Source organism: Lonchura striata, chromosome Z, assembly GCF_050655825.1.
Source record: "Lonchura striata isolate lonStrDom1 chromosome Z, ASM5065582v1, whole genome shotgun sequence".
NCBI lineage: Eukaryota > Metazoa > Chordata > Aves > Passeriformes > Estrildidae > Lonchura > Lonchura striata.
In genome coordinates, this window is record NC_140740.1 from 11,218,308 (window position 1) to 11,231,515 (window position 13,208).

Consider the following 13,208-nt stretch of genomic DNA (forward strand, 5'->3'; position numbering starts at 1 on the left):
CAGCGGCAGCTGCCGCCGCAAAGCAAAGCACAGAACCTGCTCAGGGGAGCGCTCTCTTCACTGGCAGGGCCGGGAGAGCCATTTGCAGGCATTAATCACTGCACGGGGGAATAGAGGGCGCAACACCGCCTGCTACAGCTAAAGGAATGCAGGATTTGTTAGGATTAAACTTTTCCTCGACACATCCCTTTCCTGGGAATTGCTCACAAGCATTTCGTCAATGCAACTGGCAAATGCTTTTGCTGACTGAAGCCACACTGCGTCTTTCCTTCAGAAATGAATAAAGGAAAAACAAGTTGCCTGCTGAAACCCTTCTGCTCCCTTCCAAATCAGATCACTAGTCAAGCACAAGGCTCAGGCTCATCCCCGATTCCCTCTGAGAGATAGGAGGTAATATTTTGCTGCAGCCAAAAGGTCATTAGAAAAAAAGAATGAAAGTTGTTGGTGCTAGGTCTTGTTAATTATGGTTTGAATTTCTTCAAGTTAATTTTTTTTTGTGTTTCTGTGAGCTGGAAAAGGTGGGGGGGGGGGGTGGGGGGATGGGTTGAACACCAGAGCAAAAGGAAGTATATCCACCTCAGTTGAACCCTTACTAAGAAGAATGTTCTCCTTTGCTTTAATGACTTTGTCTCCATTTAATTGTACCTAAGAGTTTATCTCTAGTACCTCTCTCCCAGCAGCTCCCAGCTGCGGCGTGGCACAGCGCTTGCTGTGTGCCAGGGAGCACAAAGCAGGCTGGCCTGCCGGCCCTGAATATTTCTGCAGAGCACTCTGCAGCTCCCAGCTTTGCTGTGGCTCAGTGCAGAGCTGCAGGATTGCAGGCGCTGCCTCCCAGAGCTGTGTGAGGCACTGGCTCCTGCAGCCGTGAGCTGACAAGCTGTCCCTGCCTCCCGCTGGCCTCGGCTCCCCTGGCACAAGTGCCGTGCCCGAAGGACGCTGCCCTGTGCTCCAGCCTGCCGAGCAGCCCGGCTCCCTGCCCCGGTGCCCAGGGTGCTGCACACACTGCTGACCTTTGCCAGGAGTCGCAGGGCAGCGGCACAAGAGTGGGAATGCTGAGCCAGGCCAGCGGGCCTCGGCTGCCCTTGGCCTTTCTCTCCTCGGGCAGACTCCAGAGGGCCAATGCCTCCGGGCTGGGCTGTGCCCAGCAGGGCTCCGCTTGCCCTCGGGAGCAGCCGGCTGCGCTTGGGCTCTGAGAGCGGAGGATGCGCCCGCTGCCAGCAAGAGGCACGCAGGGCCGGGCTGTGCCTCCTGCAGCTACCAGGGCCTCCTTGCAGCCTGGCCCTGCCGAGGCTCAGGCTGCTCCGGGCTCTGCCAGGGCTCTGCTGCGGCTCCATGCCGGGCAGGGCCGGGCCCGCTCTCAGCTCACACTCGCTGACAGCTCTGCACCGCAGGAGACCTTTCAGAGCACCTCTCTGATCTTTCTGCTTTCTCCGCTGAGCGAGGCTCTCCTCCAGCCAAAGACTTTGCCCTTCGTGATACAAATCCAAGTGGCAGGCACCCAAATGCTCTCGAGTCACAGCTGAAGGCCTGCATCTGCACAGGATGTTTTGGCTGCACAACTCACCCTTTGCTTTTTCCTGAAAATGCCATTGCCCTTTCTGTCTCAACTGGAAGTGCCACAGATGTGCCAAACAGGGCCCACGGGCCGTATGCCAAAGGCAGTGTGGTCTGGAGAGGATGAATGAAGAAGAGCCTTCTCCACTTACAAACCATACCAAAGGAGCCATAAGCATGTCTTAGCACCAATAAAAGACAACTGGCAATTCAGAAGGAAATCTTTTGTGAAGGGGTCAGAAGGAAGAGAACCTTCCAAATGATTTGATGTTTTGAAAACTTTAATTATAATCCTATCTATAAACCTATACTACAAAACTACTTAACAATCCTACTCTAGAGTCCTACTCTGCAATCCTACTCTAACTTGGTAATATCTTGATTGTTAGATTCTTGTCTTCTTTGTCTTCTTCTTCTTCACTGAGCTGATGAGTGGTGCCAGGGTGGATGCTGGCTTGGCTGCTGTTACAAATGGATGCTAATCCACAGGAAAAAAACAACAAAGAACAGTGAACCATGAGTTTCCAAGCTCAGTACATCACAGACTCAATCAGGATTCCTCTAACTCCTAGAAAGACCCAGAAAGTAAACCAACGGGACCATCTGCTCCCTAGTCGTCATGTGCAGGACCTTGCCATCACAGGCAAACCTGGCCCAGAATCTCACTCATCCATTTATTCTGGTTTCTCCATCTTGCCGGGATTTTTGCCCTGCCAGTGCCCTAGAAATGGTGCTTTCTGTCCCCGGGGTTTCTTCCTTTCAAGAAGCTCCAATGACTCCCATAGGTCCCTGTCTTGGAAAGACAGGCACCGTGCTGATTTCCACAGGCACACAGAGCAGTGTCTGCCTTTCTATGCCCTGCCCCTCCTGTGCTGGATGGCACCTTCCTTCCCAGCAGGGCCAGCCGAGCGGTGCTGGGTCCTGCAGTTCCCTCTCTGCCACACAACCTGGCAGTCAGCCTGGGCCAGTTCCCCTCTGCCTGAGTGTGCCAGGCAGCAGATGGGGCTGGGACAAGTCCCTCTCAGCTGTCCCTGTTTGTGTGCCAGAAACCTCTAAGGATGGGGTGGGGGGCACAAACCAGGGACCCTCAGAGGCTCACAGTGAGTCCCTCACAGCCCCTCCTGCCCACAGCCAAATCTCTGCAGAGTGCTCTGCCAGGACTGGCAGCCTTGGGTTCCTCCACCACCATTTCATGTCTCTCTAGCCTGCATTACTGTACTTCAGTTCTTTTGCCATTAGATAAAACTGAACACCCCACCAAATCAGGGCAAGAGAAACAGCCAGAAAACAGGGCACCTGTCCTCTCAGGAAATGCTCAGAGAGGTGGAGTTATTCAGTTTTGTGAAGAACAGGCCCCAGGGAGACTTTATTGCTGATTTCCAAGATTTCAGAGTAGCTTTGAAGAAAGTGGGGAACACCTTTTTTAACAGGGCCAGTTACAAGAGAGTGTGGGCGAATAGTCTTAAACACATGGGGATCTAATCAGAGTAGGTCTAAGGAAGAACTTGTTTACTTGGAACATGGTGTCTCCCTGGCACAGGTTGTCCCAAGAGCTTGTAGGTGCCTCCATCCCTGGAATCATTCCACTTCAGGTGGGACAGGGCTCTGAGCAACCTGATCTCTTTACAGATATCCCTGCTCATTTCAGGACAGTTGGACCAGAGGACTTTACAGAGCCCTGCCAGCCCAGCCCAGTCTAGCACTCCTCAGCATTTTCATTTGAAGAGCACCAAGAGTGGAGGTGAGGAGGAAGGGGGCTCATCTGATGCCTTGGACCTCAGTGGAGGAGGAGCCCATCCCTCGGACACTATTTCACCTCAGCCCCTTGGCATTTTACCTGCAGGAGCCTCTTGGCAGGCCAGCGCTGCTGTTGGTCTGTCTGCAGGCAGCAGCTCAGGAAGTCACACAGGTGAGGTGAGGATCGGTTGGGCTGCCGCAGCTGTGGTCTCTCTCCTCTGGCTATCAGGAGTTCAGCCTGCAGGAAAAGGAAACACGAGGCTCCACCTGCTTCTTTCCCATCTGTAACTGCTCTCCCTGAGCCCAGTGTTTAAGCTCCACTCTGCAGAGCAGGTTCTGGTAAGATGCAGATGGTAAAGGAAAGATGACTTTCCTTTACCAACAAAAAGCCACGGCTTTTCCAACATCCTGCTGATCGTGCCTTGGCAGTCAATTTCATTGACTGACCCAGTTAGTGGGAGCTACATCAGCAAAGCATGTTTCCTTCTTGCAGGATTCACACCACCCTGACAGGCTTTCCGGAATATGGGCTCTGCTACACTAACTAACTCTACTATTTCCAAGGATTAGTACAGGAAAGGCATCTCTGCAGTGCTTGTTGGTCCCTTAAGCACAGTGGTCATAAACCAAAACTCACTGAGCTTCTTGTCCTCTTCTAGAAAACAGTGGTACATGGGAGGCAAGAAAAGAAATCCACCAGGTATTCCTCAAAGTAAGGAAACAAACATTTGGAATCTCATATTCAACACAGACCCTTTAAGATGCCTGCACACATGTATTGGGATGAAAATGCTTGCTTGGGCACACAGGAGCCACCTGCAGCTCTGTCTCTCAGCTGCAAGTTTCAGCCTCTTTATGTGGCAAAAGGAAACCTTTTCAAGGTCAAATCTGAAGAAGAAGTCAATGCATTAATGGCGCCCCCATCGCAAACAGTGTAGGTAAGAAGTGGGAGGTTTTGACAGGCTCTCCATGACACCAGGCTGCAGCCTGGTCTCCATAAAAATGCCCATCACAATAGTAACAGCTCTGTGCTGGTGGCACTGAAATAGATGGTGACCAAAAAGACTTTGTTATTATCCTCTTCAACTCAGAGGAAAATTTCCAAGCCTAAAACAGCAAGCATAGTCCCCTGGAGTATAAATAATTATGGCAGCTTTCTTTCTTTTTCCTGCACGCCCAGAGGTCACAAAGGGGGTTTTATCCTGTCTCTCTGCAACTGAGCTCAGCCACTGGACATGGTGGGGAGCTGGAGTCCTCATTGTCCTCAGAACTGTGCAAGCCAGGGATGTCCCTGCTCCTGTGGTAAAGGAACACAGCACCGGCATCAACCGCCCACGTTGGGTCCCAGCCCCAGGCACCGGGCTGCAAGCTCATCAACTTGTTAAAGTACCCAGAAACAGCCAAGGGTTTAGTGTTACTGCAGTTGGAGAAAAACACATCCTCAACTTATCCAGGCCACCCTCACACATGACTGAACAATGTACAGATGATTTGAAAGCCTGGAAGTTCTGAAGACCCACAGGTCTTGGAAAAGATGCTACAGTATGGAGGAAACTTGATGTGCTGTGGTTGAAAAAAGAAAAAGAAACCAAAACTATTGGGGAAGATGAAACGGGAAAACCTTACAAATATGTATGCCTGGAAAAAGATTTTGAGAATATGGAAACTGTAAGCAAGATTGAAATGAAAGTAAGCTTTGAGATAGTTACTAGCCTTAGTTAATGAACAACTGGAAAACAATGGTATGGCCAGCTGAAGGTAATCCCCTTTTGATTAAACTATACCCTCTGCTGGCAGACAGGTCCAAGGGTCAGAGCAGACCCTACTAGCTTGACAGAAAGGGTCCAAAGAGTAGTTTTTATCGTTTAAAATGTAACACAGTATGGTAATGTAATGATTCTTATAGGCTGTAGGTAAATGCTCTAGTGTTTGTATCTTGTACTAGATTGGTTAGTGAAAATTTGAATATTCAGCCCAGAAGAAGATTTATTGTATTGTAACAGGAACTTCCTCACTCTTTCAGGTCTCTCTTTTGGGCTCCTCTTTCGGGACTGCTCTGAGCTGTGGCTGGCAGCTCCAAGCAGGGCCCTGCACCCACGCCCTTTGCAATAAACTGAAAGTTCCAAGACCTGGCTTCAAAGATCTCTCATCTCCCTCCATCCCGACCATCCTACCCACTGTCACTCCTACACAAAACTACTTGGGCATTACTTTGGTGGTTGTTTCTTTTTTCTTTTTCTTTTTCATTTTTTTTCTTCTCCGATAAAATTGAATCTGGGAAGGTCTGACCTCAGTTTCTCAGGATATTTATCACATGTCTAACCTCTCCACTGAAAAATTCTTGCCCTTCAGAGACTGTGGGAACTCAAAATGTCTCTCAGACATTTTTAGAGGTTCCAGGCCCTGGTCAGAAGCATTCTAGACCCTGGCAGACAGCTGAAAAACAGCTGTGATTTTGAGTTTGAGCCATGGAATGAATTACCAGCTTTGGAGGTGGAACAAGCAGTCACAAAAGGTTAGATAGTATAGTAAAAGTAGTTACAAAGTAGAGGGGAAAGTTTTTTAGTATTGTACAGGGGGGTTTTAACACATGTACAGGGGGGTTTTCACTTTGTACATGGGGGTCAGAAGTTCTAAGATGGAGGAAAGTGGGCTGATCCTGTTCTTCCTCCTTCTTTTTCCTTACCTCCATGTTCTTGGTGATGTTGGCACTCACAGATTGGTTTAGAGTAGAAAAACACTTGGCAACGTAGGTAGTAGGTATTGGGGAATAATTGTAAACATGTTATACGTAATATATCTTATAAAAGATAGCAGCAGCCCTGGGCGGGAAGAGAGACCGAAGAAGACAGCAGATAGAGAGGATGTCAGGGTGTGTGTGTGCCTCTACCCAGGCCGCTGATCAAATAGCCGCAGTCCAAGAACATAATCTGTTAGATAACTAGCAATAAACTGCCTTGAGACCGAACAGCTAAAGCCTGCGGAGTTTTTCTTTGGAAGCACGGGTTGGAGGAGGAATTTCAGCACCACATGAGACACCAGAGCAAGGCCGGGGTTCTCACAAGAGACAGAGCACCAACGGAGTTCAAAAAGCAAATGAGAAATGTCAGGCAGGCTGGAGGCCAAAATGGCAGGTTTCTGAACTGCCACTTCACTTCTGATGCAACCAAATGTACAGCAGATGCTGACGTGCTGCAGGGACATGTTTAGAAGGGGACCTTGGTGGAAGTGGTGCCAGCAGATGGCAACGGGACTTGTCCAATGGCACACAGGACATGGGACAGGTGAGAAAGACAGGTGGGATCAGGGAGTATTTGCACCTTACCGAAACAGGAGTTTCATTCCTGTGAGGAACTTCTCGTTCCACCATTTCGATGCCCACGATTCCAAAAGACCATATGTCCACTTTGGGGCCATATGGTTGACCTGTCAGCATTTCAGGCGCCATCCAGCCAGAAGTGCCGGCCACTGAGCTCCGTCGACGCTGCTCAGGGGTGAGCTGAGCAAAGAGGCCAAAGTCAGCTGTGGAGTAACAAACATACCATGAAAGCCAGCTCAAGTTAGGAAACCAAGCAAAAGAATTCCCCACTCTCAGTCTATGTGTTGTTGAATCTCCTGGAGAACTGTCCACGCTCGGTTTCCTTGGGGCTTTAGCCAAGGACATATGAAATTGGCCACTTCCAAAAATATCCCAGTTTTTTTAACGCTGCTCACAGCAGTGGCCTTTATTCCCCTGAAGCTTTAGTTTGTGGCTCCCTCCCTCTGGAAGAGACAAAATCACACCAATGACACCCTTGACTTCTCGTGGTTCCTTATACCCCTGTGCACGTTGCAACCGTGCCCTCAGCTCACAGCGGTGGGGCCCTGCACTGCCACCAGCACCATTTCTGGGGAGCTGGCAGCCACTCAAAGCAGCCCCTCACCCCACATCCCTGAACGCTGCACCTGACCAGGAATATACTGACCCAGCTTGACAGAGCCATTGGTTCTGAGAAGAATGTTGTCACTCTTCACATCTCGGTAGATCACGTGGTTCCAGTGAAGAAAATCCAATCCTAGCAGGCACTGAGAGGGAAAACAGAAACAGGAGGGCAAAAATTAGTGATGTGATTTCATCACACCAGAAAGGAAACAGAGACTCTAAAAGATTCCCATTCCCCAGGGGAATGGCAAGTAATGGCAGAACACAGTGCCACTGAGAGGAAGAGTTGTGTTCCAACACTTGCAGAGGAGGACCTTTCTACGGAAAGGCATGTCAGCTTTTGAAAGAGCAACAGCACCTGCTGTTCTAGACTGTCCCCTGCAAACCTGCCAGGATGACTGCTGCTGCAGTGGATGTGCTTTCTCCATGCAGAGGGCAAAGGAGGGGTTTGGCCAAGAAAGAAAAAGTCCCTCTCTCTGGTGTGAAGCGGATCACTTTTGGGTGGGAGGCTGCATGACGAAGGTTTTGTTGCTGGCCTCAGCACAGACTTAGAGTATAACATCAGTCACCTTCCTGAAGCAAAGAGCATTTTGGCTGCACTACTGTCCTTTTCAGTTGAGGACTGTGAGAAATGAGTCTCTATTTTTTCTCAGCTGATCATTTCAAATCCTGCCACCAGCACCTTTGCTTTTACAGGCAAGGAATGCAGTGCAGATAGGTTGAAGATAAAAGTTTAAGGAGGCAAGGTGGGGAAGAGCAAATACAAATACAGGAGGCAGAAGGAGAATACAACAGTAGGAGAGAAGAGTACAAGAACTGAGTACAGTGAGTGCAGGGGCACTGGCAGGCAGTTCCCTTGAGATGCTTTTACTTGCCCATAGCATACTGGCACTAGGGAAACAAAACTTTATACATGAAACCTCTCTGTTCCGAGCCCGTTTCCCAGACAATCCTGCCCAAGCCCTCTGAAGCACAGGTGGGATCCCTGACCTCCCGACTGATGGCTGCTATCTCCTCTTCAGACAGGTAGGTCTTGCTGATGACATCGCTCAGAGTGCCTCCATCCATGAACTCCATAACCAGCCAGAATTGATTATCCACAAGGTAGCTGAAAGAAGGAAACAAGAGCATGGAGGTAAACATGCATGGTTAGTTTGTTTTCTTGATTCTTATTTCCAAGTCCCTTTGTGACAAGGACAGAATAAAGGGAATAGACATTCCCTCTAGGCTGTGCATTGTTTGCAACCTGTCTCGAGAAGAAAGGCACAGCTTTGAAAAAGGAGAGGCCTTAAATAGCCAGCAAGTAAAAACTGCAGTTTAGGAACAGATAAAAAAGCCTGTCCCACTGCGTGTTTCTGGAAATAACCACCTAGTCTTCCTGGCATGCAAAGCAATGGAAAAGAGGGGACACAATCCAAGGAAAATCCATGTTAGTTTACCCAGATGTAAGAGGACTGTTGAAAAAAATCAAGCCCCAAAATAATGTGGTGGCTGTGAACTTACAGCCTATTGATTTAGTTAGATATGACTGATGCAGGTTTTTGAATAATTTTCAAACTATGTGTGCCAGGGAATACTCCTGCAGACAAGATGCACTCTCTTCCCAGCCATTGGACATGAGCAGAGCAGTAATAATTCACCAATAATTACAGCTCTATTTTCTGCCACTGAATATCCTTGCATGTTTGCAGAATGTAAACAAACATTTACAACAACTCACCTGTCTAAATAGTTGACGATGTTGGGATTCTTATTTATCTTCACAACCATGAGTTCATTGACTTTTAGTTCCTTCTTCCTCGGTCCTTGGAGATTTATTTTCTTTATGGCCACCTAAAATGACATTGAAAACCAGTAACTTGAGAAGTTGGTGGCACAAAACCACCTGGAGCGAGTAATTTTGCAATGACACAGCCGAGCTGTGCCAGACTGCCTTGTGATCAGGCATTGCAGTAATTAGGAACTGACATTGCAATAGCCCATTGCTCCACTCCCTTGGGGGCCAGTTACAGGACACGTGGCCACTGAGGTTTTGCCGTGAACACTTGGTGACAGTGGTGTCTCAACTATCACCCACAAATCTCTGAGCCCACTCCCTGCTGCTTTGTATGGGATTCAGAAGAAGTAATCCATGCCTGAATACTCTGTGGCTACATCCTGGGCTATGGACAGGGCTTGGGGCTTCTAGGGACGCCTTGCAGATCTCCCCCTATGTGCAGTTCCCAAGTGCAGCACTGGAGGTGGCTAAAGAACTACCAGTAACTTTCAGATGTATTTGCTGGCAACCAGAAGTGAGAATTCAAGACTCTGAAGCTGTAGCCCCAAAGAGCAGTGAGATGCTCTAAGGCACCACCTTTGTTTTAGCAATTGAGAGCGAGTGAGCACATCCTTCTCTGAAATGGACTGCTGCCCTGCATGACTTCCTTCTGGCAGCTGAGAAGGACAAAGACTGTCCCCGATGTATTTTGCAGGCTGGTGCCAGTCTGTGTTTCTTGTGCCTCCTCAGCACAGCTCTACCCAAAGCTCTGGCCACAGCTGCCCACACCAGAGGGGAAAGCCCTTGAGTGCAGCAGAGTCTGTGGGGGATGTTGACATTTACCTCTACTCCTGTGGCTTTGTTGATTGCTCTAACCACAAATCCAAAAGTCCTAGAGACAAAAAAGCAGCAAAGAAAGGACAAGCCATTTAGATCATGCAGTGAAAGCCAGCCCACACAGGAGATCTCTGCTGTAAATGCCCAAGATCTGCAGGATGCAGGAGGGCTCTGCCAGAAGGCAGCTGATGCATTTTCCTCTTAAGTGCATGGGCACTGGGCCTGTCCCTGAAGTGTTGGGGTTTACTGCCTCAGCTCCTAAAGAGAGCTCCTTCTTTCATCTCAGGTTTCAGGTTCTAAACTGTGCAGTTTTCATAGTTTTCATCCTTACCATGGAGAATTCCCTTCAGCAAACTCTTGGAAAGAAATGTTCCTGAGAACTGTTATCTGACAGCTATCAGGGAGTAGGTTGCTCTTTCAGGCATGCAAGTTTCTTGCCCTTTTATTAGTGTGGCTGTATGATTTGGAGAGATACAGAAATGCTAAGGAAATTAACAGAGAACTGTCCCACACTTGAGAGACAAGGAGATCTTCCAGGTCCTGTTCCTTGCTGAAGGCAAGAGACCTTGGCAGCATGGATGTGTCTCTGACAACACCTTCAGGGCACACTCACAAATTCTGAGCAGCACTGAGAGATGGGACAATCTATCCCCAGTGTCTGAACATGGCCATAGATGTCTGTTTGCAGCTGGCCTGACTTCACACTGCATAGATATTCCACCAGAAAAACACCTGGCCCATGGTTATGGAGAAGTAACTGTGGTTGGACTCACCCGCTGCCAATATATTCCAGTTCAGCATATTTCCCCACAGGATTTTCCATGTTCACTATTTTCCCTGAGGGAAACAAAATGCAAGATACTCACTTTAAAGCAAAGACCCCAGCTTCCAGGAAATGCAAAAGGCAGCCCCAGAGCTTGGAGCTTTGAACTTCTTGTGGTTTCCTGGGTAACAACATCAACCAGGCAGACGGCTCTGCAGCACAAGTGGCCAGCACAGAGACTGATTTTCTACAGCAGTTCCCATGGGGAAATGTCTCAAAATGTCCCTGGGACACCAAACTCAGGAAAACCATTTGGTACAGCTATGCTGAAACATGCACACAATACACTGTCCCTCAGAGAAGAAATACAGCTGACGTACTCAGTTGCTCCAGGGAGTCATCCTTGTTCTCCTGTTGCTGAGCAGCGCTGGAGATGAGCAAATGGCCCCGGTTCCACTTCTCAGGTTGGGGAGCAAAGGCTCCTTTAGACAATGCTGCTCCTGCAGCAGGTTTGACAAAGCCCTTGTAGATCTGGGACAAGAAATGAGTTCATGTAAGAAAGGTCCCTGGCAGAGATTAGCCTGAGATCCCACTTCAAATGCAAGCCCTTAGGAAGGTGCTCTCAGCCACATGCAGGGATCTTAAATGGGTTTTTTCTGATGTCCACTTCTCAAACTGGATGGGTCAAAACCAAAGGCTAGCTCTACTCAAGTTCATGGCCAGATTCATGTTCCATTTTCATGGATTTTCTGAAGGATCACTGCCACAATGACCATTCTGCTTCCTCTCAAGGATTCCTTTCCCCCTCCAAGGGATTCAGACACACTTGCAGCTCCTTGTTCAAATGTTCTGCCTCCTCCCACTGTGTCCTCTTTTCCTGCACCATCTTCAGGTCATGCTCAACCTGTAGCAGCTTTGGTGGGGACAGTTCCTGTACCTCATGCCAAGCCTGGGGATCTTCATTGCCACCCATTTGCTGGAAGTCTTTGTAGGCTGCCCGGTGAGATGTCAACACTTTCACCTCAAGTTAAACAGAAGAAAGCAGTCAGAGACTACAGCTTATCTCTGTCAGTCAAGAGTCATTGACTGTAAGGAAAGGGAAAGAACAGATTTACAAGGGGTACAGACAGCTTCTTTCAATCCTCCCTCTGGGTCATCATGCTCCCCTGTAAAAACACCTCAAGAAACAAGGAGAGCAGGAACAGGCCACCAGGAATCAATTTGGATGACTGCTGGCCAAAAGGCCAAAGGACAAGTCCCTCTGTCCAGGGCAGCAGGTGAGATTCAGCACACCAGGAAATCCTTCAGAGTGAGTGTGATACACACTACAGCAGGATGGCACTCAGAGGCATCACCTCACTCCCTGCAGCTCTGCACTGGAAAGGCAAGAAGGGCAGAAACCACCAGTTTGGTGACTGCGGTGGCTATCCCTCTTTCACTCACTTGCTCTTGTAGAGCCTGAGGGAGAGGATTAAGCTTTTCTCTGATGATTTTAATTTCTTCTTCCTGCCTCTTCTCCTTTGCTTTCATCTTACTGTGAACTTTCTGAAACTCCGTGTCCAGCTGTTCCTTCAAGTTCTGTAAAATACAAGAGAGAGGATCTTTCACGAGTGGAGTGGCTGCCACTCTTTCACTCACCTGGTTTTGTTGATCGCCCCTCTGCAGACGGAGATTCATGTCCTCTTGAATTCTTCTCATGTCTTCCTTGTTCCCCTTCTTCACGTCCACGATGGCACTCTGAGCTCCGGGCAGCTCTGCTTCTGACTCTGCCTTGATGTTCTGTACACACAAATGCAGGGCAAGTGACTGGGAGCTGCCATCAGGCTCAGCTTTTTCCTCTTGCAGCCTCAAAGTCACATTTATTCAGCCACTTCTTTCTGCTGCCCTACCCACCTCTGCTTCCAGTGTAACCCTCCTGTCCCAGTGCTGACTTTGGCAGATTCCAAGGCTCTGTGCTTTCAGTGCCTCCGTTTTATGCCCTCTTCCTGCCCTTCCCTCTGACACCTGGCGAGTCAGGCTTACCTGGCCTTTCTCCTGTGGCTCTTTCACCTGCTGCCTGAGCTGCTCTTCCTGCTCTCGGGCTGGGAGCAGCTCTCCCCGAGTCTGCCATGGCATCTCTGACAAAGCAGGCTGCTCCTGTTCTTGTTCTGGAAGGACCTGCACAGAAAGCAAGAGAAGATGGGTTTCAACTTTCCATATAACATTTGTGGGCCAAGGCTCAAGGACTGATGGGCTCACACGTTCCCAAAGCACTGCAGTGCTGCAGCTCTCCTGGGTCATTCTCTGCCCGTGGGGAGGCACAGATGCCAAAGTGACCCTGGCACTGCAATCAGGGGCTGAAGCTTCAACAGCCTCTGAGGCAGCTGACAGGGAAGCTGTGGCATTTCTCAAGGGTCTGCTGAGGACCTCCCTCTGCTTCTGCCATGCTCTGTTTGTCTTTCAGTAGTGACTGACACCCCACCCTGTCCCACAGCTCCATCCTGGCTCTGCAGGTAGCTTCCTGGGTGAGCTCAGCCCTTGTGAGAGACACTTCTGGAGTTCATGTTCTCTTCACCACCTAAAATATGGAATTCTTCCACCTCTCTGGGACAGACAGAACATTAAAGCATTAACTGGGGGCTTCAAGAAGAAGTGGCTGG

The 13,208-nt window shown here is 49.1% G+C and overlaps 1 protein-coding gene across 1 annotated transcript; it reads right to left on the bottom strand.

The window, feature by feature from the left end:
* Positions 1-947: 947 nt before the first annotated feature.
* LOC144248357 (serine/threonine-protein kinase PAK 3-like) lies at positions 948-12,716 on the bottom strand. The gene is made up of 12 exons (XM_085567788.1): positions 12,592-12,716; positions 12,013-12,348; positions 11,507-11,590; positions 10,950-11,100; positions 10,580-10,643; positions 9,813-9,861; positions 8,934-9,046; positions 8,204-8,321; positions 7,257-7,356; positions 6,617-6,813; positions 3,392-3,529; positions 948-2,032 (listed from the first exon to the last, which is right to left on the bottom strand). The coding sequence occupies exons 1-12, from the start codon at positions 12,682-12,684 to the stop codon at positions 1,940-1,942; spliced, it is 1,536 nt and encodes a 511-aa protein (XP_085423914.1). The 5' UTR covers positions 12,685-12,716; the 3' UTR covers positions 948-1,939.
* Positions 12,717-13,208: the final 492 nt, after the last annotated feature.

Excerpts from the sequence above, each read along its gene's own strand:
- LOC144248357 (XM_085567788.1), bottom strand. The coding sequence starts at position 12,684 with ATGCCATGGCAGACTCGGGGAGAGCTGCTCCCAGCCCGAGAGCAGGAA. Across the intron at positions 9,047-9,812 it reads ACAAAGCCACAGGAGTAGAG|GTGGCCATAAAGAAAATAAA; the intron begins GTAAATGTCAAC and ends ATGTCATTTTAG. Across the intron at positions 7,357-8,203 it reads TAGCAGCCATCAGTCGGGAG|TGCCTGCTAGGATTGGATTT; the intron begins GTCAGGGATCCC and ends TTTCCCTCTCAG.